The sequence below is a fragment of the Cupressus sempervirens genome, chromosome 4 (genome assembly GCF_028749045.1).
Source record: "Cupressus sempervirens isolate cs-2001-9-10 chromosome 4, ASM2874904v1, whole genome shotgun sequence".
Taxonomy (NCBI): Eukaryota; Viridiplantae; Streptophyta; class Pinopsida; order Cupressales; family Cupressaceae; genus Cupressus; species Cupressus sempervirens.
The window spans coordinates 709,995,665-710,021,444 of record NC_143121.1 but is presented as its reverse complement, the minus strand read 5'-3'; the positions used below and the strand labels follow the sequence as shown (position 1 = coordinate 710,021,444).

Sequence of the window (25,780 nt, the reverse complement as noted above, 5' to 3'; positions counted from 1 at the left end):
TTGAGTCCCAAACATGTTAACAAAATACAAAGCATAAAAATACTCTCTAAGTCTAAGAATTCTAAAAGTATACTAACTCAAACGTTCCAACACAAAATCGACATCTAATCTTAGAGGCACACAATGACATGTAGGAAACCTACTATCCAAGCGGGAAAGTGTCATCGCATATATCATGTAGAAGTTACCCTGACAGTTAGCTTACAACTCCATTGGTCCCTACTGATCCTTATGCGGCCACTAGTATCCTCTCATACTGACAAATCATACTATGGAATGCAAGGTTGCAACCAAGTGTTCTCTCTACTCCCATCCTAGTCTGTACTAGCACTCGAGGCATGGGTGAGAATAAAACAATTATCTTTTTAGGTTCATTTAATCCCCATTTAGTATAAATATTATCACTTATTAATAAAGCTTACAATGAGTTACCTTGACAGCCACTTAGGGCCTTAGACCCCATTGCAAGCCACTTCCCGACACTACAAGTAGATAACCTACCCTAGGCTCATGGAATCATAAAATCACCCCAGTCCTATACAAGCGACTGGAAATAAATACCAAAAGATAATCCACAATAAGAATCATCAAATATCCACAATAAAAGCATAAAATCTCCATGAGCATCTGAAAAGCATCCATAGATATTCATGACTACAACAGCTCTCTATTGGCAACTGAAGGTATCACTGATAATCAAAAGTATCCATTGGTTCTCAATAACCAAAATATATCTCAAAATCGAACTGATCGAAGACTCCAAAATGGTTGAGTCAAAACATGTCACAACATGACATCATCAAGAAATAAATCAACATTTTAGTCCCAACATGGCGACTGGAAAGTAACCCAAGGATAACTGATTAATGACTCAAAAATGGTTAAGTCAAGTGTCTCAGATACATATAACTCAGCTTCTCTTAAGAAGAATGATGAGCAATAACAATCAGTAATACAAACATCTCATAGAGCATTCCATCACATAACCATGGTTGGGTTTATAAAGATCTGAATCAAAAGACATCATCATGACATCACAATCATAACCCCCGAGCCTTTGGTAGACGTCCTATAAGTGGTCAACACTAGTCAACCCAAAACCTAAAACAAGAAGCATAGAGAATACACAATGCAAACACATGTTTTGGTTTTGCTATATTACATAGTTGAATTAAGTGTAGAGGTTTTCTGTTTTTGTTTGCAAGTATACTTCAAGTATATAGGATTTATCATTTGACCTACAAGTCAACCCATTTGTTCCTTCGATAGCATTATTTTTTTCATTATTTAAAATAATATTCTAAGAATAACTTAAGGGTAAATACTTTACTCATTAAACGGATCATCATTGACTTTTAATTAAATTGTTCTCTTTATTTAACTATGATCTATATTCTAATTGATTAACTCTTCTTTAATGTCACTTCAACTTTTCAACAAAATCAGAGGATCATTATTCATTATATTATAAGAGAGCCAATCATCAATCTTCGAATAAGAAAATTATAACTTTATTAAAATGATCAATTTAATCAATCAATTAACATAGGTACTCAATCCATGACTTTTATCATTCTAATAATACTTAATTAAAACTTAATTTAAATATTACTAAAACTTAAGTCTATTGATTAAATCATTATTAATGACCATTAAAATATCTAAAGTCATTATTCAAGTCATGAGAGTACAACTTGTTAACTTCGATGTAAATACTCAACAACTTTGCTCGAGGAATCGATATTATCATATCAATTAGAACTTTATTACATATCTTAATTATTAATTAAATTTAATTAACTCTAATAAATTAATTAAATTAATAATTTCATAACCATACCAACAACCCAATAAATATCAGTTGATTAATAACTGACTATAATTTGTACGTTAAAAGTCAACCATAATCTAGTACACAAATATTCATATTCATAGTTCAATAATAATAACTTGTTAATATTTAATAGCAAGCTATATTGGGAATCTTAATAATAAATCTATAATGACCACATTCGTCACTCTTTTCAATGAATCAAAATTCGTATTAATGATAAGCATTTAGACCATTATACTATTATTTATTAATAATTTGTTAGACCCAACAAACATTAATAAATAATAAACTCATCAAAACTATAAATAATCGATCTAGAGAACCTTCCATAAACCTCATTAGTTAATATTTAATTAGCTCTTAACACCATTAAGGTATATCAATAAGTTATTTAATAATACATAACGTATTAATCAATATAATAATAATTCAAATCATAGCTTTGTTATAACAATGACTCCTTGTCAATTTAATAATACTTAATCCCATATCATTAAATTCTTTTAATTTAAATAATCATCATTAAACATCTTTACATAATATAAATTACCATCTCTTAATTATTTAATATATATTAAATAATTAATATGAAAAATCAACCATTAGACTCAATTTTCTAATCCCTCAATATTCAAATTAATAATTCAACATCTCTTCTCTTTTAATAATAATTCGCAAATTATTTTTAATATTTTTAAATCATTTATCTTTTCCAATCAATCCATTTACAATTTCAAGAACCCCAAAAATAATTGATGACTTAAATATTTAAACTCATTCTATTATTACTTATTAGAAATTTTCTTGACTTGATTAATTAATTAAATAAAATTTTATTAATATTATATGTATGTATGTATGTATGCAGAGTTTTATTGACCAGTATAAATTTTTATAACAAACATAATACATATATATATATATATATATATATAAGTATGCAGATTTGAAAATATAAATGGGTACATTTCTGTGAAGAACGTATACACAAAATTTTCCTTTTTGAATAATTGATCTTTAACTTTATTCAATATTCCACTTAATAGGTTTGACTATAAGTTTTGAAACCATTTTCAACCTATTTTCTCAATTCGATTCTAATTCGAATCCAAGCCTGTTTTCGATCTAATTTTTTCTTAAATTGAAACTAGGGTTTTCTATTTTTTTTTCTCAATTAAAAATAACACACACACACACACACACACACACACACACACACACAAATTTTAATTTCAAAATTGAAGATTCATTCATGGAATATAATCAGACACATATAACAGACACGATGAAGACAGGAAGAGAAAGAGTGCAAATAGAATATGCGAAAATCACGAGTGCACCTGGACACTGATGCTAATTTGCCATCCCTTAGAAGTCCATAGAAAAAATCTCTTCCTTCTCCAACATTCGCAATTCCTCCAAGATCCAAGCCAACCGAAACCCACAAGTGACTAAAGTGTTTGTAAAAGCATATGAGCATGTAGAAACATATGAGCATGTAGAAGCATATGAGCTTCTCAAATGCATGTAAGCTTTGAAGCTTGTTCAAACACACTAGGAAAGCCTCTATTTAAAGGCCTCTCAGATGCATCTAGAATGTGTCTAGAAAGAACTATAAGATAAGCATGACAACTAAGCATGAGTCTTCTCCAACCTTCTAGATGAGTCATATGGTTGTAGACACCATGTGCTCAAATAATATGCTAACTCCTAAGTGTAGACAACTTGTGCATTCTTAGAGTGCAAACTCCTTTGTTGTCTACATGACAACTCTCGAGAATTTGCAAATTCCTATGTGAGCAAACATTAAAATAATGCACATTAATTAATATAATATTTACTTTACTCTTTTCAATTTAATTAATTTATTTATTAAATCTCATGCACTAACTTTAATAATTTCACTTGTTTTTATCTTAATATATTTATATTTTAATCACATGAAATCTAGAATCTTTTAATAATTTTAATATCTTTTCCACTTTTACATTTATTTTCGAAACTTAATTGCTAAAATATTTATTAACTTAAATAAATATTGTCAAATTCCAACTTAAAAATTATAACTTCTATCTTCAAATTTAATTATTTTATTTAATTAATTTCCTAATTAATTAAATAAAATAAATGTTAAAATACCATATTAATTTTCCATTAAATTAAACAATAAATTAAATCTTTTAATTAGGGCTAATTAATAGAAAATACTCCAAAGACTCACAAGGTAAAAATACGAAAACCCATCATAGCCAAAATACATACAAAATCAATCCAAGGGTTAATATCACGAATTACGTCATTTGGCACATTCAGAGGGTACTCAACTAAGATACTTGTCCTAATTTTCAATTAGGACAAATGACTTAAAGGGTTTGGATTTGGACTTGAGAATTTATCTCCCCTTTCTTACCATTGAGATAATGTGATAGGGTACGCTCATCTTGGCAATTCAGGAAAGTCGATACCCGGTACCTGCAACCTGCATAAAAACCATGCATGTACATACAATATATATATGTGTGTGTGTGTGTGCGCGCGCTAAGCTAAATAGGCAATGGTAGGAAGTGGTGCATCGTGTAGATCTCGACTAGCAGGTGACTACAACTCCTTTCCTTAACCACATCAGAAACGCCATACATAAGAACAAACACGCACACCATACACATGCAAGTATGGGGTAAGTATCCATAAGAAAACACGTGTGATAATAAACCATCTAACTAATCAATAACTGAAAATAATGTAATAATCATCATGCATACATGAAATGTAGAGTCTAAGTAATCTCATCACATATCGATTGAATCCATAGCACAATATTTGATAGTCTCAAAACAATGCTGCTAACCATCAACATAAAACTAGTCCCTAAAAGAGTTTGACAATGATAACAAAATGCGAACTAGGGGTAGGCACTACATCCACCCCCCCTAGAATTAGGCTTACTCTTGGAAGCTTGCAAGAATGAAAAACTAAGATACTCACTATGCGGGTCCCATTGAACCTTTTTCCCCTGTAGGGAAATATGATTCCAGTGGTGACACTACACACACACAGAGCAATATGACTATAGTTTAATGGTAAACCGAAAACCATATTATTCCCACGTTCGTCCTGTTTAAGAACTACTGAAATAGATTCCTTAATACATTCTAAACAAGAGAAACTTAATTCTTGCAAGATAATCAAATGCATACTACCTCAAAGCATAGATAAAAGATACATGTTTTGAAGATAGATTAAGTTTCAATTTTCAGTTTTACCCTCGTTTAGATTTAAGTAGAATTTTCAGTTTTTTTGAAAGCTAAGTGTTGAAGTCTGAAAAATATGCAAGTAACAATTTTAAGTTCTATTTCAGTTCACCTAGTTTCAAGTTTTTAGTTTGAAAGAGATACACATGATAGTTCAAAGTTTTCATTTTGTTCAACTAGTTAACAACTAGTGGCATTCCAATATACCCAGAGCTCCGAATGTTGAAACTTGAGCTCTGATACCAAATGTAACGCCCCGCCAAAGAATCGAAAGAATTAATCTAAAATATCACTAAGTTTTCTAAACAATTTTTTTTTTAAAACATGAAAAATAAACCATTCACAACTTATACATAGTAACGGAAGCATTAACATCAATTCAAGTAAACATAACATACATAACAAGTTACATTCTTTAAAGATCCCTTAACATTGAATCACATCTAACATAACTAATTATGTTCCATCTAATACTACATCCACAATGAAAAGTCCTACGTTCTTAAATTACATTTCTGATTGCTCAATCATCCACTGTACATGTCACAGGGTATGAAAATCTTAAAAGAATATACATTCGTATAAATAAAGTACATCTTCATACTAACTCTAATGCATGATGCAATAACATAAATAAAACCACATATCATACATGATACATCATCACAAAAGATCTAAACATCCATCATAAAATATAACTATATATCACAAACATAAATAACTAAGTGCACGGTTCCTCCCAACCGTAAATAGCATCATTAGACCATCGTGGATCTTAGCCATCCCTCTGTGTGTAACATTCTAAATCATCGAAGAGATCATCGGTATTAACATAGTAGGAATGTCACTCCTAAATCATACTACATCATATGCAGAAAGTAATCTAACATGCAAAGTAAAGCATAAGATAACATCATCTAACATATGCAAACCATCAATGTAAGGATACATGTCCACCATCATAATCCATGAAGATAGATGCCAACAAAGAATGCATCAGCCACGGTGTCTCAGACGGATCTCAAATGATAAGAGTGATAAAGCACTACCACCCGACCGCGTGGAACCTAAGTGGTCCACTCTCATCGTGTTGAGGAGATAATCTCGAGTCCCAAACAAGTTAACAAAACACAAAGCATAAAAATACTCTCTAAGTCCAGGAATCTTAAAAGTATACTAACTCAAAGGTTCCAACACAAAATCGACATCTAATCCTAGAGGCACACAATGACATGTAGGAAACCTACTATGCAAGCGGGAAAGTGTCATCGCATATATCATGTAGAAGTTACCTTGGCAGTTAGCTTACAACTCCATGGGTCCCTACTGATCCTTATGCGGCCACTAGTATCCTCTCATACTGACAAGTCATACTATGAAATGCAAGGTCACAACCAAGCGTTCTCTTTACTCCCATCCTAGTCTGTACTAGCACTTGAGGAATGACAAGAACAAAACAATTATCTTTTTAGGTTCATTTAATCCCCATTTAGTGTAAATGTTATCACTTATTAATAAAACTTACAATGAGTTACCTTAGCAGCCACTTAGGGCCTCGGCCCCCATTGCAAGCCACTTCTCGACACTACAAGTAGATAACCTACTCTAGGCTCATGGAATCATAAAATCACCCCAGTCCTATACGAGCGATTGGAAAGAAACAAGAAAAGATAATCCACAATAAGAATCATCAAATATCCACAATAAAAGCATCAAATCTCCATGAGCATCTGAAAAGCATCCAGAGATAATCATGACCACAACAGTTCTCTATTGGCAACTGAAGGTATCACTGATAATCAAAAGTATCCATTGGTTCTCAATAACCAAAATATATCTCAAAATCGTACTGATCGAAGACTCCAAAATGATTGAGTCAAAAAATGTCACAACATGACATCATTAAGAAATAAATCAACATTTCAGTCCCATCATGGCCACTGGAAAGTAACCCAAGGATAACTAATCAATGACTCAAAAATGGTTAAGTCAAGTGTCTCAGATACATATAACTCATCTTCTCTTAAGAAGAATGATGAGCAATAACAATCAGTAATACAAACATCTCATAGAGCATTCCATCACATAACCATGGTTGGGTTTATAAAGATCGGAATCAAAAGACATCGTCATGACATCACAATCATAACCCCCGAGCCTCTGATAGACATCCTATAAATGGTCAACACTAGTCAACCCAAAACCTAAAACAAGAAGCATAGAGAATACACAATGCAAACACATGTTTTGGTTTTGCTATATTACATAGTTGAATTAAGTGTAGAGGTTTTCTGTTTCTGTTTGCAAGTATACTTCAAGTATATAGGATTTATCATTTGACCTACAAGTCAACCCATTTGTTCTCTCGATAGCATTATTTTTTTCATTATTTAAAATAATATTCTAAGAATAACTTAAGGGTAAATACTTTACTCATTAAACTGATCATCATTAACCTTTAATTAAATTATTATTTTTATTTAACTATGATCCATATTCTAATTGATTAACTCTTTTTTAATGTTACTTCAACTTTTCAATAAAATCAAAGGATCATTATTCGTTATATTATAAGAGAGCCAATCATCAATCTTTGAATAAGAAGATTATAACTTTATTAAAATGATCAATTTAATCAATCAATTAACATAGGTACCCAATCTATGACTTTTATCATTCTAATAATACTTAATTAAAACTTAATTTAAATATTACTAAAACTTAAGTCTCTTGATTAAATCATTACTAACGACCATTAAAATATCTAAAGTCATTATTCAAGTTATGAGAGTACGACTTGTCAACTTCGATGTAAATACTTCACAACTTCGCTAGAGGAATTGATATTATCATATCAATTAAAACTTTATTACATATCTTAATTATTAATTAAATTTAATTAATTCTAATTAATTAATTAAATTAATAATTACATAACCATACCAACAACCCAATAAATATCAGTTGATTAATAACTAACTATAATTTGTACGTTAAAAGTCAACCATAATCTAGTACACAATTATTCATATTCATAGTTCAATAATAATAACTTGTTAATATTTAATAACAAGCTATATTGAGAATCTTAATAATAAATCTATAATGATCACATTTGCGACTCTTTTCAATGAATCAAATTTTTTATTAATGATAAGCATTTAGACCATTATACTATTATTGATTAATAATTGTTAGACCCAACAAACATTAATAAATAATAAACTCATGAAAACTATAAATAATCGATCAAGAGAACCTTGCATAAACCTCATTAGTTAATATTTAACTAGCTCTTAATACCATTAAGGTATATCAATAAGTTATTTAATAATACATAACGTATAAATCAATATAATAATAATTCAAATCGTAGCTATGTTATAACAATGTTATAATGTAACAATGACTCCTTGTCAATTTAATAATACTTAATTCCATATCATTAAATTTTTTTAATTTAAATAATCATCATTAAACATCTTTACATAATATAAATTACCATCTCTTAATTATTTAATATATATTAAATAATATTTAATATACATTAAATAATTAATATTAAAAGTCAAATATTAGACTCAATTTTCTAATCTCTCAATATTCAAATTAATAATTCAATATCTCTTCTCTTTTAATAATAATTCACAAATTATTTTTAATACTTTTAAATCCTTTATCATTTCCAATCAATCCATTTACAATTTCAAGAACTCCAAAAATAATTGATGACTTAAATATTTAAACTCATTCTATTATCACTTATTAGAATTTTTCTTGACTTGATTAATTACTTAAATAAAATTTTGTTTTTATATATATATAAAATAATTAATATTCATTAACTTCATCACTTAAAAATCGAATTACAATATTATATATATAAATATATACACATAATAAATAATATTTAATAACTTTAATAATAAAAATCGAATTACTTAATATCGATTTCATATAACATAATTTTTAACTCATAACATATGAGTCGTACAACACAATAATAATAAATTTTTTTACAACGCTGACATCCTTGCCTTTACAAAACCATATGGCCCTGTGTGCCGTTGCAAGGCTTGCGATTGTAGGTACGGTGCCGCGACCCAGCGTATAAAGCATTGGTACGGGGCTATATCCCGCCCATCCAACATATGTATATATAATTTTTTTATAAATTTTTTTTAATAAAAATGTTTTCTTAAACATGAGTTGCAATTCGAATTTATTAAAATGATTTTCGACTGTGATTACAATTCGATTTCAATAAGTATGTATGTATGTATGTATGTATGTATGTAAATGTATACATTTTTATGACAAACATATATATATATATATATATATATATAAGTATGCAGACTTGAAAATATAAATGGGTACATTTCTGCGAAGAACATATACACAAAATTTTCCTTTTTGAATAATTGATTTCTAACTTTATCCAATATTCCACCTAATAGGTTTGACTATAAGTTTTGAAACTATTTTCAATCTATTTTCTCAATTCGATTCTAATTCGAACCCAAACCCGTTTTAGATCTAATTTCTTCATAAATTGAAATTAGAGTTTTTTATTATTTTCTTCTCAATTAAAATTAACATATGTATGTATATGTACGTATATATATATATACATATATATATACATATACATATGTATATATATATACATATGTATATATGTACATATATATATGTATATATATATGTATACATATATGTATGTATATATATATGTATACATATATGTATGTATACATATGTATATATATACATATATATATACATATACATATGTACATATATACATATGTATATATATATACATATGTATATATGTACATATGTATATGTATATATATATGTATATACATACATGTATGTATATATATATATATATATATATATATATATATATATATATATATATATATATATATATATATATATATATATATATATTCCAATTTCAAAATTGAAGATTCATTCATGGAATATAATTAGACACATATAATAGACATGATGAAGATAGAAAGAGAAAGAGTGCAAATGGAATATGCGGAAATCATGAGTGCACTTGGACACTGATGCTATTTTGCCATGCCTCAGAAGTTCATAGAAAAAATCTCTTCCTTCTCCAACATTCACAATTCCTCAAGATCCAAGCCAATCGAAATCCACAAGTGACTAGAAGTGTTTGTAGAAGCATATGAGTATGTAGAAGCATATGAGCTTCTCAAATGCATGTAAGCTTTGAAGCTTGTTCAAACATACTAGGATAGTCTCTATTTAAAGGCCTCTAAGATGCATCTAGAATGTGTCTAGAAAGAACTAAAATATAAGCATGAAAATTAAGCATGAGTCTTCTCCAACCTTCTAGATGAGTCATAAGGTTGTAGACACCATGTGCTCAAATAATATGCTAACTCCTAAGTGTAGACAACTTGTGCATTCTTATAGTGCAAACTCCTCTGTTGTCTACATGACAACTCTCGAGAATTTGCAAACTCCTATGTGAGCAAACATTAAAATAATGCACATTAATTAATATTATATTTACTTTACTCTTTTCAATTTAATTAATTTATTTATTAAATCTCATGCACTAACTTTAATAATTCCACTTATTTTTATCTTAATATATTTATATTTTAATCACATGAAATCTAGAATCTTTTAATAATTTTAATATCTTTTCCACTTTTACATTTATTTTTGATACTTAATTGCTAAAATATTTATTAACTTAAATAAATATTGTCACATTCCAACTTAAAAATTATAACTTCTATCTTCAAATTTATTTATTTTATATAATTAATTTTCTAATTAATTAAATAAAATAAATATTAAAATACCATATTAATTTTCCATTAAATTAAACCATTGATTAAATCTTTTAATTAGGCTTAACTAATAAAAAATACTCCAAAGATTCGCAAGGTAAAAATACAAAAACTCATCATAGCCAAAATACATACAAAATCAATCCAAGGGTTAATATCATGAATTACGTTATCTGACACATTCGGAGGGTACTCAACTAAGATACTTGTCCTAATTTCCAATTAGGACAAATGGCTTAAAGGTTTTGGATTTGGACTTGAGAATTTATTTCCCCTCTCTTACCATTGAGATAATGTGATAAGGTACGCTCATCCTGGCAATTCAGGGAAGTCGATACCCGGTACCTACAACCTGTATAAAAATTATGCATGTACGTACTATATGTGTGTGTGTGTGTGTGTGTGTGTGTGTGTGTGTGTGTGTGTGTGTGCGTGTGCGCGTGCACGCACTAAGCTAAACAGGCAATGGTAGGAAGTGGTGCATCGTGTAGATCCCCACTAATAGGTGACTACGACTCCCTTCCTTAACCACATCAGAAATGCCATACATAAGAACAAACATGCACACCATACACATGCAAGTATGGGGTAAGCATCCATAAGAAAACACATGTGATAATAAACCATCTAACTAATCAATAACTGAAAATAATGTAATAATCATCATGCATACATGAAATGTAGAGTCTAAGTAATTTCATCACATATCGACTGAATCCATAACACAATATCTGATAGTCTCAAAACAATGCTGCTAACCATCAACATAAAACTAGTCCCTAAAAGAGTTTGACAATGATAACAAAATGCGACCTAGGGGCAGGCACTACAATCATGATCTTTTTTAGGAGGAAGTCCTTTAGGCATATCTCCAAGAGTCACTGAATGATGATCAATTATTGCTTGTAAATTTGAATGAGTAAGAGCTTTATATGTAGAGACTTCTAATAAATATAGTTGGACAACAAATCCATTCACTCCTTTCTTTTACACTTCTGGCATTTGATGAGAGCTAACCATCTGTGGGGATTTTGCCTTAAACCCCCTTGGCTCCACCACCTTAACTTTTAATTGAAATCTTATGAATAGTTCTTGGAAGTTCATCTCAATTATTCTAAATGTAGTAAGCCATTGTACTCCCAAAACAATATCTATTGCACCCATGTATATTGCATAGATTGGGGTATCAAGTTGATAATCTCCCATGGGTAATGTAATGCTATGACACTTGCTTGAACAACTAATTGTACCCCATTTGCAATCAAAAGCTAAAACTTTGGGGTTGGATATATAAAATAATATGGAATAGTTACTACTTTTTGTTGATGAAATTATAAGTACTACTTGAATCGATCAACATTGTTACTTTTTGCTTTTTTAAGAAACTCACTACCTTGAGAGTTTGTGGTGCACTGAAACCTGAAAGTACATGACAAGAAATGATTGGTTGAGAATCATGTGATTCCTCACATGACTCCCTATCCTCCTCTAACATGGGTTCCTCCTTTTCTCCTTACTTGGCCCTTCAATATAGACCAATTTATTTTCACTACATTATGTCCTCAACTATATTTGCTATCATAATTGAAACACAACCCTTTTTCTCTTTACTCCTCAATTTGTTGTGGAGTCAACCTAGTAGGTTGAGGAAGAGAAGGTGTTGAATATTCTCTCTCTTGTCACATTAGCCCCTTGCTTTCTAGGAATCAAATACTTCTCTACCTTGCGTGCCAATATAAAAGACTCATTTATGAAGCTAGGACTAAACATGTGTACCTCATGTTGAATGTGATCCTTGAGACCACCCAATAATAAATCATTCAAGTTCTCCTCTATACTTGTATCTAGCCATAAAGATAGATTTTGGAATTTTTAAATATAATTCTTAATTGATCCTATTTGTTGAAGGGTAAAAACACAAACCTGTGTCACCCTTTGCGATATCTTGAAGGGTTATAGTCAAAACACTATCAGTCATACGTACATGACGCTTTCTCGAGGTGACATGGTACGCAAGGTTACGGCCAAAACCCTTTCGGTCGTAACTATTTTGGTCGAAACCATATAAGGTTATATATGGGTAAAAGCACTAACCTGTGTCACCCTTTTATAAAGGAAAAGGACATCAGAACTTAAACTGTTCAACTTTAATGACAGAAAAGGGGCATTTGTGTTTAGAATTTGAAGATGATGTAAACTAATGAAATGTGTTAAATTGGATGAAGTTTATGTCTATAATTTTTTATTTTTTAATTGAGTCAAAATTAGTTTCATTTTAAAAAAATTTTAAAGTCTATTTTAAATTTTTTTAAAATGCTGAAAATATAGGGGTAAGCCCATAATAATGGGTTCCACTTTTGTGTGACGAAGGAAATCAAATAAAATTGCAAAATCTGCATATCGCATGTAACATATGTTCGCCCAAACATACTAATTATGTTCGCGCGAACATAATTACAATATATGTTTGGGCTAACATATTTCATATATATTAGGTATGTTTGGGCGAACATACCTCATTAATATGTTCGCTCGAACATATTTTACGAAGATTTCGCTTTCAAAAATGCCATTTTTTCCATTTTACTATTCATTTTTACGACGACTGATTTCGACTCAGATGTTGGAGTGAACGTGCTTGATTGGTTAGCATGCTGCATCATTTTCCATCATTCTCCTCCAGATTTTTATCATTGCACTATTTTAGGTATGTTTATATGTTATTATTTGAATGGTTTTTATGTTTTCAAAACATATTTTCATGTTAATTTAATATTTTTATTGTTTATTTATGTTACTTAATTCTATTAATTTAACGTTTATAATTTTTTTTTGTATATGTTAGTTATATATTAGAAAAATATTAATATAGCATTATAAAACAAATTTAGAAAAAAATTAGTGTTAAATTAGATAAATATTAGAAAAACAATAGTTTAGAATATTAGAAAAACATTAGAAAATATTTAAAAAACACTAATCTAGAATATCAGAACATTAGAAAAAACATTACATAAAAATATATTAGAAAAAACATTACATTCAAATATTAGGTTTTATTAGAAAAACATTAGAAAAAACATTACATTTAAATATTAGAAAAATATTAGAAAATATATTTTAAAAAAATTAGTTTGGAAAATATTAGAAAACTATGAGAAATATTAGGAAAGATATTAGAAAATATTTTTAAAACATTATTTTTGAAAATTAGAAAATATTAGAAAAATATTAAAAAAAAAAATAGTGTAGAATATTAGAAAATAGAATATTAGTTTTATTAGAAAAATATTAGTTTAATTAGAAACAATTTTTTTAGAAAAATATTAGTTTTATTATAAAAAATTAGGAAAAAAAAATTTAGAAAAATATTAGTTTTATTAGAAAAGCATTAGAAAAAAATTACATTTTTAAATATTAGAAAAACATTAGAAAATATATTTAAAAATATTAGAAAACTATGAGAAAATATTAGAAAAATAGTAGTCTTGAAAATTAGAAAATATTAAAAAAATATTAAAAAAACAAGTGTAGAATTATTAGGAAAACATTATTAAGTGAAATATTAAAAAAAATTTAATTTCTACAATATTAGAAAAATAAATTAGTATTATAACATTAGGAAATATTAGTATTTAACATTAAAGAAAATAAATTAGTATATATAACATTAGAAAATATTAGAAAAAAATATTTTATATTAGAGAAACATTATAAAATATTTGAAAAAAAAATTACAAAATATTAGAAAAAACATTAAAGTTGAATTATTAAAAAACATTGGAAAAAAAAAAAAAAAGTTTAGAAAATTAAAAAATATTAGAACGAGCTAGATCTCCATAACCCTAAAACTAACTATAACCCTAAAAATAACACTAACCATAACCTTAACCTTAACCTTAACTTAAAATCTAACCCTAATTTCTAATCCTAACTCAAATTCTAACCCTAACTTGAAAACGCTTTAATCCCAATCTAACCCTAGAGTTCTGTAATTGAAACGAGCTAATGTAACCCTAGGTAGAACCATAACCCTAATCTAATCCTAACTAAATTTAACAGAAACCCTTAGATCTCTAACTCAAACCGTAATCTAAATCAAACCCTAATCATGAACCCTAATCTAACTAAAAACCTTAATCTAAGATCGCAAGTCTAGAAATCAAACCATAACCAAAACCTAATCTAACTCAAACCCTTTAATCTTTAAATGAAGGTTCCCTATATATCTAAATCAAACTTTGGAATCTAACTCAAACCCTAATCTAGAAGGTAACCCTAGAAATCAAACCCTAACCAAACCTTAACTCAAAGGTCGTAATCTAATCATAACTGAAAACTGAAACCCTTTAATCTAATCCTAAATGAAAACTCAAACTCTAATTTAATTCAAACCCCAATCTAAATGAAATCAAAGAATTAAACCCTAATCTACCACAAACCTTAGAATCTAACTATAACCCTATAAATCAAATCCTAGAACCAAACCCTAATCTAAATCAAACCCTAATCACATGTATACATACCCTAATCTAGAGAAATCAAACCCTTAGATCTAATTTCCTAACTGAAAACTCAAACCCTACTATTTACTCAAACCCTAATTTCTTTTTAAATCAAACACTAACGAAACCCTAATCTTTAACTCAAACCCTTTAATAATATAAATTGAAAGTTCCCTTTAAATCAAACCTAACTCGAACCAAGTAAGTTTAATGTACAACCGTAACCCCAACCAAACCCTTTAATCTAGAACTCAAACCCTAATCTAAATAATTTGAACCCTTTAGATCAAATCCTAATCTTTAACTCAAATCCTAATCTTAATCTAACTAGATAACCCTAGAACCTAACCTTAATCGTAACTAAAATCCTAATCTTTAAACCCTAACTCAAATTGAAACCCTAATCTAACTCAAGTTACCCTAACTCAAACCCTAGAATGAAATCCTAATCAAATCTGAATCTAACACAAACCCTAATCTAACCATGTAAGTTCCCTATAAGTCAAATCCTAACCAAACCCTTAGATAGATCTCTATTTATCAAACCCTAGAATCATGAGGTAATCTTTAACTTTCAGAAAACCCGTTAATCTAAACCATTTGAACCATAATCAGACCCTTTATCTAAGTAATTACCATGAGTATACTTGCTAAATCCTTTATAATGTTAACAAGTGAAGATTAGACCTCTGCTATAGGTTGGAGCCAATGAAATCATAGTACAGTAGCACAAGAGACACCAACATATAAATCCAAAAACCATTGGAGGTGAACAACTTCTTGAGTCAACTTTATATTCAATATTTTTTGAATTTTACGATAATTATTTATTATTTTAGTATGATTTGTGTTAGTGCGCATCAACTATATTTTTTTATAGACCCTCCAAGTGGGCCATATTAAAGGAAAATGCTACTAAATTCTTCCTATTGTGAAAGTGGCCTTTCTAATTGTTGTAGTTCAAATAAGTATTGAAAACCACCAATAAACTAGAAAATAATGGGATGAATGTTAGTTTAATTTATGTTAATCAATCAAATATATTAATTGTTGATAAATTTTAAATCTCACTAAATTATTACATGATTTATTTTACATTTATTATTCATCTATATTTACTAGCATTTCATCATGTGATTTATCCTAATTATAATATTTAATTCATTGCTAATACTTAAATAAGCTTAGGAGAAAGGTGATATTATCGGGTGACTCCATGATCTTGAACTCATACCCTCTATTATTAAAGTTAAATTTGAATTTAAACTAGTTGGTCCATCTTATCTCCCTATCTTAAATTGACCAAAAAAATTAGGTATAATTTGATGCTATGTGCTACAATTTAATGACATTCAATACATGCACTCTCAATAGCCTAACATAATTCAAAATCCTCCCATATAGAAAATGTTAGTAATCAATAGTGACACACGTAGACTTAGTGATCTAAATATAGTAATGAATTTGCATATACCATATTAGGAGGACTTTTTCTATATTTGAACTTTATATAGATTTTTTAGGGTAAATTTAAGATAAATTGTTACATGTCTTCTTGTATTATATCTATAAATGTATCTAAGTTTTCATAAATATTATCACTCTAACATAATAATTAGCTACTTTGATAAAATAAGGTTTAAACGCCTAATACACCATTTAGTACAAGATTCTAGCAAGACAACATAGATATATCTCAAAAATATTTCACTAAATGAGATGTTTTTGTTAAATATGCAGTAATTTTGGCCACAAGACAATTGAATACAAGATGATTTTCTTTTCAATACTCAATCCTTTAATCATCATAGTGCCAGTCATAAGGAAAGAGAACATAGAAATCAAAAGGAGAATCCACAAGAAAAGAAACAAGTGGTCAATACCCAAAGTATGGTAGTGGTGAATGATTTCATAGATGCTTATTATGCTTATGATTATGGTACCATGTTTGTAAGACATGTATATGTGATGCAAGTGTCAACTAATCCAAATAGTATATTCGAGGAGGTATAGACAACAACAAACTATAATTGTATATTTTTGATAACTTTACTTGATGTCAGTTCTACACTTTTTTAGTTGTGAGCCTTATTGTATTTCTAAGGAGTAACCACCTTGGCAGTGAAGCCTACCAAGACTACCTCATCATGTGTTGTAGTGAGCATAATCAAAATCTATTTGTATAGGGTGTTGGACCCCCTTCAAAGCCTATTTTACCTTATTCAAAGAAAATAGTAAAATAAAAATATAAAGGCACAATATGTGAATAAGAGAGTATTATTTTAATGTGTGTGGAGTTAAATCTACACTTAAAAAATTAGTTTATTATCAAAATGGTGTCCTAGACCTTTGATTGCATCCTTTGATAGAGTTGTATACAGTCTAAGGAAAATGACATTTTGGCATCACGTACATGTCTATTTTATTTTGATATATTTTGAATTTCGTGCCATTCTAAATTTATATATGTATTCTCATCTTTAATTTTCATTTGCAAAGTAGCAAGTATATTTGTCTAAATAATCAATCACTAATTATTTTTCTTTTAAGTAGGCTAGTCTATGCTTAGTTGCATGTATTTTATATAAATAAGCTAGGATAGCCTTACAAAGTTCATATTTTGTATTTCAAATAGATATTAAAGATCAATAAAAAGAAAACTTGAGAAAAAAGCTAAAGTAGCTAAAAAGAAAAAATATTTTATTAAAAAATACTTTTAGAGACCTCCTAACTGAAAACTAAAATCCTAATTTTTATAAAGTTCAAGCATGAACCAGGTAATCTTTAAATCAAACCCTAATTTCTAGAATTGTAGTTCCCTAGAGATCTAAATTAAAGCCTAACCAAACTAGGTAATCTAACTCAAACCCTAATCTAAATCAAGCCTAACTCAAATCTTAAGTAATTTGTACAATCGTAACCCTAACCGAACCCTTTAATGATCTGGAACTCAAACCCTAGTCTAAATCATTTTCAAACCCTAATTTATTATATCCTAACTTCAAACTCAAACCGTAATCTAAGTTCTCAAACTAGCTCTAATGTTACAATCGTAACTGAAAACTCAAACCCTTAGATCTAGAAATGACAACCTTTAATCTAACTCAAACTCTAATGTAAGATTTCAGGTAATTGAAAAATCAAACCCTAATTTCTTTAACTCAAAATCTAATATAATCCAGAACTGAAAACTCAAACCCTTTTTAATCTAAATGAAATCCTAATCAAACCCTAATCTAACTCATTGAACCCTTTAAGTCAAACCTAGGTACTAATCTTTAATTCCTAAAGTTCTGAAAACTCAAGTTTCCTTTAACTCTAACTCTAACTCTAACTCTAACTCTCATACAGTGATCATATAAATTTTATTGATATGTATGTTACAGATTATCTAGACATTTGATGGACGTGGTTACATATATCTTTTAATTTAATAAAAGATTATGTGTACTAGACTTTAGAGAGTTATGTATACATGTTATATGTATATATTATATTCAATTTACAAATTTTATATAAATTAGCTTCATCAAATGTTGTGCAGATATGACTTCACACAATCAGCTTGTTCATCATCCTGAGGGCACTGATGCAATTTTTGCTATGGCTCTTGTTGCGACACTTGATGCGGTTCCTGTTGCGGCACCTGATGCAATTCTTGTTGCGGCTCCTCATGCAGTTCGTCATGTTGCTTGTGGCGGGGCTCATACTGCAGCTCGTGGTGGGGCTCATGCTATGCCTCATTATAGGGCTCGTCATGGGGCTCATGTTGCGACTCCTGGTGCGGGCTCTAGGTGGTGCAGGCCCTGGCATGGCTCCTGGTGTGGCTTGATGCATTATTTGCATTTTTAGAGCAGGAGTTTGCTAGATTAGAGCAGTCTATATTGCCCTTTGATGATGGTCTATACAAGACATATGTGCTACTATATGTAGGAGTTTACAAGATTTGACTGCTAGATTTAGAGCTCACCATTCATTTACCCCTAACATGTTACCTTCCATATCTAGGGAGCTTAGGGATGAGATTTTAGGAGACACATATTTTGATGACGTTAAGAGGGTGGCCCCCAAAGATGTCATCAAACGAGATCTCTTTCCATCATATGAGGGTACACAGGGTAGGGTGAGAGGCTACTAAGTCACACGATGCAGAGATCCTATTATTGCTAGCATGATCTATCCTCATTTTTTAGCTACACATGGTCGTTATCCTAATAACGACTAGAGACCTCTTTATTTTTCACATTAGTTGTACGTTGAGTTTTACATGGGGCTCAACGTCAACTACTTAGACATTCCAGATTATTGCTGATAGGGGCGTGGTTGGATCGCAGATCGTGACCAGTATCGTAGTGCACAACGTCTGCCACCTCTAGATGTGAGACAGTTCATTGGATAGAGACATGCCTCTAGTGACTCTAGCACTAGCACCTATTGTAGATAGAGTTTTCATTACTATACAGAGGGGAGCAATTGACACTATTGGACACATTGCATCTGCGGTTGCTAGTATCACATCTGATTCTCTTGGTCGTTATATTCACAGTCGACGGAGTCATCCATGTCGACCATCTTTAGAGGCATCTAGTAACACTTTACGCACCTCCTCTGATGAGGCATATAGCTCCGTTGGACTACCAATACCAGACGATGTTTGTGCTCTTTCAGGACAACACTCACATATGGATTTAGCATTGCATTTTTTGGAGGATTTGTTGCAGAGTATCAGTTATATTTCTGATACACAGGGATGCCAATTCACTTAGTGATGGACGCCATTAGACACCATCAGAGCCTCATAGTTCCACAGGCACAGACCACACCAGTGATAGTCGATACACCTGTGCATAGGTCACAACATTCTGCACCAGGCTCACGACACTCTATAGATGACTTAGGCATACGAGTTGGAGATGTTAGGATCACAGTTGAGGGCCTTGATGATTTTGGTGAGTAGTTATGAGGGCTATCTGAGATTGATACTAGTCTGAGCATGGGATTTTCATCGTATACAGACATGTTATTCTGACTCAGCACTGATTCTACACCATTACCTAGCTAGTTACACAGTCCACTTCACTCATCATTACTAGCAGTTGGAGATTGTGGTGCTGAGGGTGGTTCAATAGGTGTCCGAGTTTCAGGAGATGATGATGGAGTATTAGGACACACTGATGTTTCAGAAAGTAGAGGTGCATTGGTAGATGATACGATGGATTCTGCTGATCATCCTCCACCTCCAGAGACCCAGGTGTATATATATAAAATTTATTTTTAAATTTAAATATATGAAATTAAAAAATTCAGTTTAGATAGATATTTAATTTAAGAACTATAATAAATCATGCAGACACAGGTCGCCAAACACATGATTACATCTAGTGTTGGGTCAGGGCCTGTATGTTAGAGAGATGATTCTATTGAGGCACCCAATAGTGCTTAGGTACAAGTTTTAAATAGTTTGTAAAGTTATTTATGTTTCAAACCATATATACGCACTTGTATTTAATTTGAATGTACACACATGTATATATATGTTTAGAGAGTTCATATATATATATATATATATATATATATATATATATATATATATATATATATATATATATATATATATATATGCAAGGTTCAATTGATACGCCTCGACCATAGGATGTACAGGAGACTCGATCAGAGGTTCGTTATGTTTGTATGCGTCTTGAGGGGTCCCTCTAGTAGTAGTAGATTTATATAATTTTTGATGCATTTATATATTGGAGACTTTGTATATACTCTGGAGACTTACATACACACATGTACCTTGATGACATGTATTTATGTTTCACTATTTATTTGACTATTTAGTACTTTAGTAGTTAGATGGTCACATGTATATATAACTTTATATTTTGCTACATACATGTTTATTCGAGACTTACAGTTTGCATATGTATGCATTTCAGTAGAGATATATTAGATGTAGATGTTTATTCTTGAGACGTGTACATGTATGTGTATTTTTTTTGTATTATAGTAAAACATTCTTGAGACGTGTACATGTATATGTGTATTTTTCTTTGTATTATAGTAAAACATTCTTCATGAATTAGATTATAGATTTTAAACTTTAGATTTTCTTGTGATCATTATAAAATAATCAAATTAACTTCTCTTTACCTGCTTCAATAGTTAAATATTCAAAGGAATTCCAAATTGATCTATGAACCTAATTTATAATTTTGAAAAATAATAATAATTTATAGGGTGATTGAATTGAATTAATAGAGGTGCTTAAAACTACTAAATTAATCCAAATGATTTAGATTACAAATTTAAAACATTATATTTATTTGTAATCATTATGAAATAAACAATTAGTAGGACTAAATATACATATTTGGTAAATCAATTAGTAGAAATAAAGATACAAATTTGTTAAATTAATTAGTAGGAAGTTAGAAAGATACATATTTGTTAAATTATCAATTAGTAGGGCTAAAGATAAATATTAGTTCTATGTGGATGAAAATATGCTAACTAGGTAAGCCAATACATTATTTTAAAAAAGCTTTTACAAAATATAATATTTAAAAACACATTAATAAACTAATTTAAACTAAGAGTATGACCCTACAATAAACTAACATTAATATATAGATTTTTAATAAACTAACGATAACTAAGAAGTTATGATCGTACAATTTAAAAAATACATTTAATTCAAGATGAAATTCAATAGTTTGAAAAGAAGTTGATAAAAGAATTAAAAAAACGTATTAAATTATCTTTGATACATATCTATCTAATGATTGTGTAAGTTTCAACTTACATAGATCAAGCCTATTTAGATCAAGTTATTATTAAATTCATCTGGATGGTAATTAATATTATTAATTTTTTTTTTTTTTTAATAAAATAATGATAAGTAAGGGTATTATCATACAATTAAAAACACATTTAATTCAAGATGAAATTCAATAGTTTGAAAATAAGTTGATGTTTAAGAATTTTAACACGTATTAAATTTATCTTTGATACATATCTATCTAATGATTGTGTAAGTTTCAACTAACTCGTATCAATGCCTATTTATATCAAGTTGTTATTATTAAATTCATCCATGATAATTAATATTATTAATTTATAAAGTTTTTTAATAAACTAATGATAACTAAGAGTAATATGATTGTACAATTAAAAAAACATTTAATTCAAGATGAAATTCAATCGTTTGAAAAGAAGTTGATATTTAAGAATAATAACATGTATTAAATTATCTTTGATACACATCTATCTAATGATTGTGTAAGTTCCAACTAACTAACTTGTATTGCCAATTTATATCAAGTTGTTATTATTAAATTCATCCATGGTAATTAATATTATTAATTTATATAATTTTTTAATAAACTAATGATAACTAAGAGTATGACTGTACAATTAAAAACACATTTTATTGAAGATGAAATTCAATAGTTTGAAAAGAAGATATTTAAGAATTATAACATATTATAACATGTCAAGGTCAGTTCAAATAAAATAAATTATTATTCACTAAATTATTATAAAATAAATCTCAAAGGTTAGTTCAACCATGATGTACACTTATAACATGTAATATATTTTCATGATCTTCACTATCTAGTCTCCATTTGCGATGTACATGCTTAAATTTGACTGGATGTAGACAAAGCTTGGGAGCAACGATCAAGTGGCTATATTGTAAAACCTTGTTGTCAGGTTGATAATCAACAAAGTGTATTCCATGTTGGACTTTTTGTTTTGCTTCAAGTATGTTCCCTCTATCACAACAAAACCTACACCACAAATTTAAATATTTTAAAATTTGATCTAGATATAAAGTTACCTAGATATACATAAATTCTTATATGTACGTGTGCACAAATGTATGTATAATACCTATGGGGGACAACATTTCATAACATTCTTCATAATCATATAACTAGCACCTTCATGATTTCCAAGCTCAACAATCATTGCAAAGACATCTCCTGCATAACAAGTATACATACATGTGTACAATATATATAAGACAGTTCAATTTGATAATTAAATAACAAGTTGAGATTAACTGACAAGTTGAGATTAATTTTCCTCTCTGCAGTACATCACAATAAATAATAATTGGTACCTTCATGATTTCTAGGCTCAACAATCACTACAAAGACATCACCTGCATAACAAGTATACATACATGTGTACAATATATATAAGACAATTCAAATTGATAATTAAATAACAAGTTGAGATTAATTTTTATGATACTTACCCACTTTTACCAATCTAGAGATATGATTATAATCATCAAAAATCAATGGAATATCATCAAAATTTTCATCATCTTTATCAAATGTATCGGTATCATCAAGTGGTACTGAAATCCATGCACCTGTATATCCACGTGTTTGATTGATGCATTCTTGATAGTCTTCATCAATGCAGCTGTCACAAAAACATGAGTATTCTCTTGTCTGCAATGTCCAATTGCAATTATCTGTACTCATGATTGAATGTAAGGAACACGTCTTTTCTATCCTTTTGCAACCATGCATGCTTTTTCTATTAACACTTGGAAGCTCATTAAATTGAAAATATGGACAAATTAAATTTGAACTTCAACGAATTGAAAGATAAAACTTAACAATAAAATTTTATAACTTAATTGCATAAAATTTAAACAGATGTACACATCCATAACTGTTATCTCCCAAAAAGCTCTAAATGGTACGTTTCGACTCGTTGATGATGTACTGACCTCATCTAATGCAAAATGTGTCTTACACCATTCAACAACATCATGTGCATCATTTGCACGAACTCCTCGATAATTCATTTGATACTTTCACAGAGCACATTTGATGCAAGCTCCAACACCATCATGTTCACCTTTTCCATGGCCACTCTTGAAGAAATTTCATATGTGTTTTATATTCTCATTGCGATGATATCTACATAATGCATAAAATGGTCTAAGATGATTTGAATTGTGCAACACATCCATTAGACCAAACATAATGTTTATCAACATTTATGTCTCTTTCTTTCAAACAAGAAAATAACATATTGAAGCAATGTAATGTTCTTTATCATCACTTATATAAAAATTATATTCCTTTTTAATTACTCGTGCTTGAACTGTACTCTGAACACCATCCAAAACTAACTGTGCATGTCTATAACAAACATGTACCATAACATTGATCTGCTTAGAAAATAAATAATTTTCTTGAATTTCTGTCTGATGAACAAAGGAATAATTCTCTACAAAATCAACATCTGATACAATTGTTCCAACTGGGAAATTATCTCTCAAAGTCTAAAACTGTTGTGCTTGCCACTTTGCAAAAAATGCATAACGAATATAAGGTTGAATCAAATTCTTAAATCTGTTCATAAATGTTACAATAGGTAACTTTTCTTCAACATATTCCAACCTTTTTGTCTCTTTCCCCAACTTTGTTTCATTCTTCACATACTTGTAACTTTTGCAATTCAATTTTTTTGTTATATCAATATTTTGAATTTCCAAAGGAAATAGAGCCAATTCACCACATGTTTCACATAATCCTTTGATGCAATTTATTTGACCAACTGGATCATCTATTTTGTCACATAGAATGGATGATATAAACTCACTTCTCCTACTAGGAGGAGCAACATGAAAACCATATGTGTCTTCTACACACTTTCAAAATACCTGATAGTGGAGATCAAACTCAATATGACGACGACAACAACATGTTTCAAACACTTTGTTTGACCTCACAAAGTATGGCTTCAAGTTTTCGAACAATGTTTGCCCAACTTTTACATTAGGATGTTCACTACAAAACGACACATATAACTCATGTTGTGTTGTGTCCAACCAATGTTTTGTATGATGTTTATATTGACCAGATGCAATCCTATGCCTAATAACATCTCTACTATTTGATGAAGAACGAGTGTTATCAATCCGAAATGATATGACTAATTTTTTTAATACCTCTTCAATCCTATCAGAATGAGGTGCTCTACACATGATTGCCCAATTGCCCTCCATAGTACTATCATCCAAAATTAATCTTCTCTTAACATATTCTCTCATTATTTTTCTACTAAAGCCCATTTCAGACGAAATTGAAGATATTTGTCTATTTTGGGTCATATTCTTATTTACAATAGACATCAACATCACTTTTCTTTCCATTGACTTATCTTTAGTTCGAGAGTATTTTCCTATGTTTCTCAAATCTTGTTTACCATTTTCAATCGCATCAGTTTGTATGTTTTTGATAAGAAAAATAGGTTTTGAAGGGTGCTTGAAACCCTATACAAGTCTAAAGATTTTCAATAAGCATAGAT

The 25,780-nt window shown here is 29.5% G+C and overlaps 1 protein-coding gene across 3 annotated transcripts in view; it reads left to right on the top strand.

Moving 5' to 3' along the window:
* Positions 1–19,423, top strand: part of LOC149563249 (uncharacterized) — a 53,527-nt gene extending 34,104 nt beyond the window's left edge. For all 3 annotated transcript variants that reach the window (XM_089826610.1, XM_089826609.1, XM_089826608.1), the window contains one exon: positions 18,981–19,423. In XM_089826610.1, the coding sequence (XP_089682736.1) occupies positions 18,981–19,288 (308 nt within the window). In that variant the 3' untranslated portion in view covers positions 19,289–19,423. The remainder of the gene's footprint in view (positions 1–18,980) is intronic.
* The last annotated feature ends 6,357 nt before the right edge of the window (positions 19,424–25,780 follow it).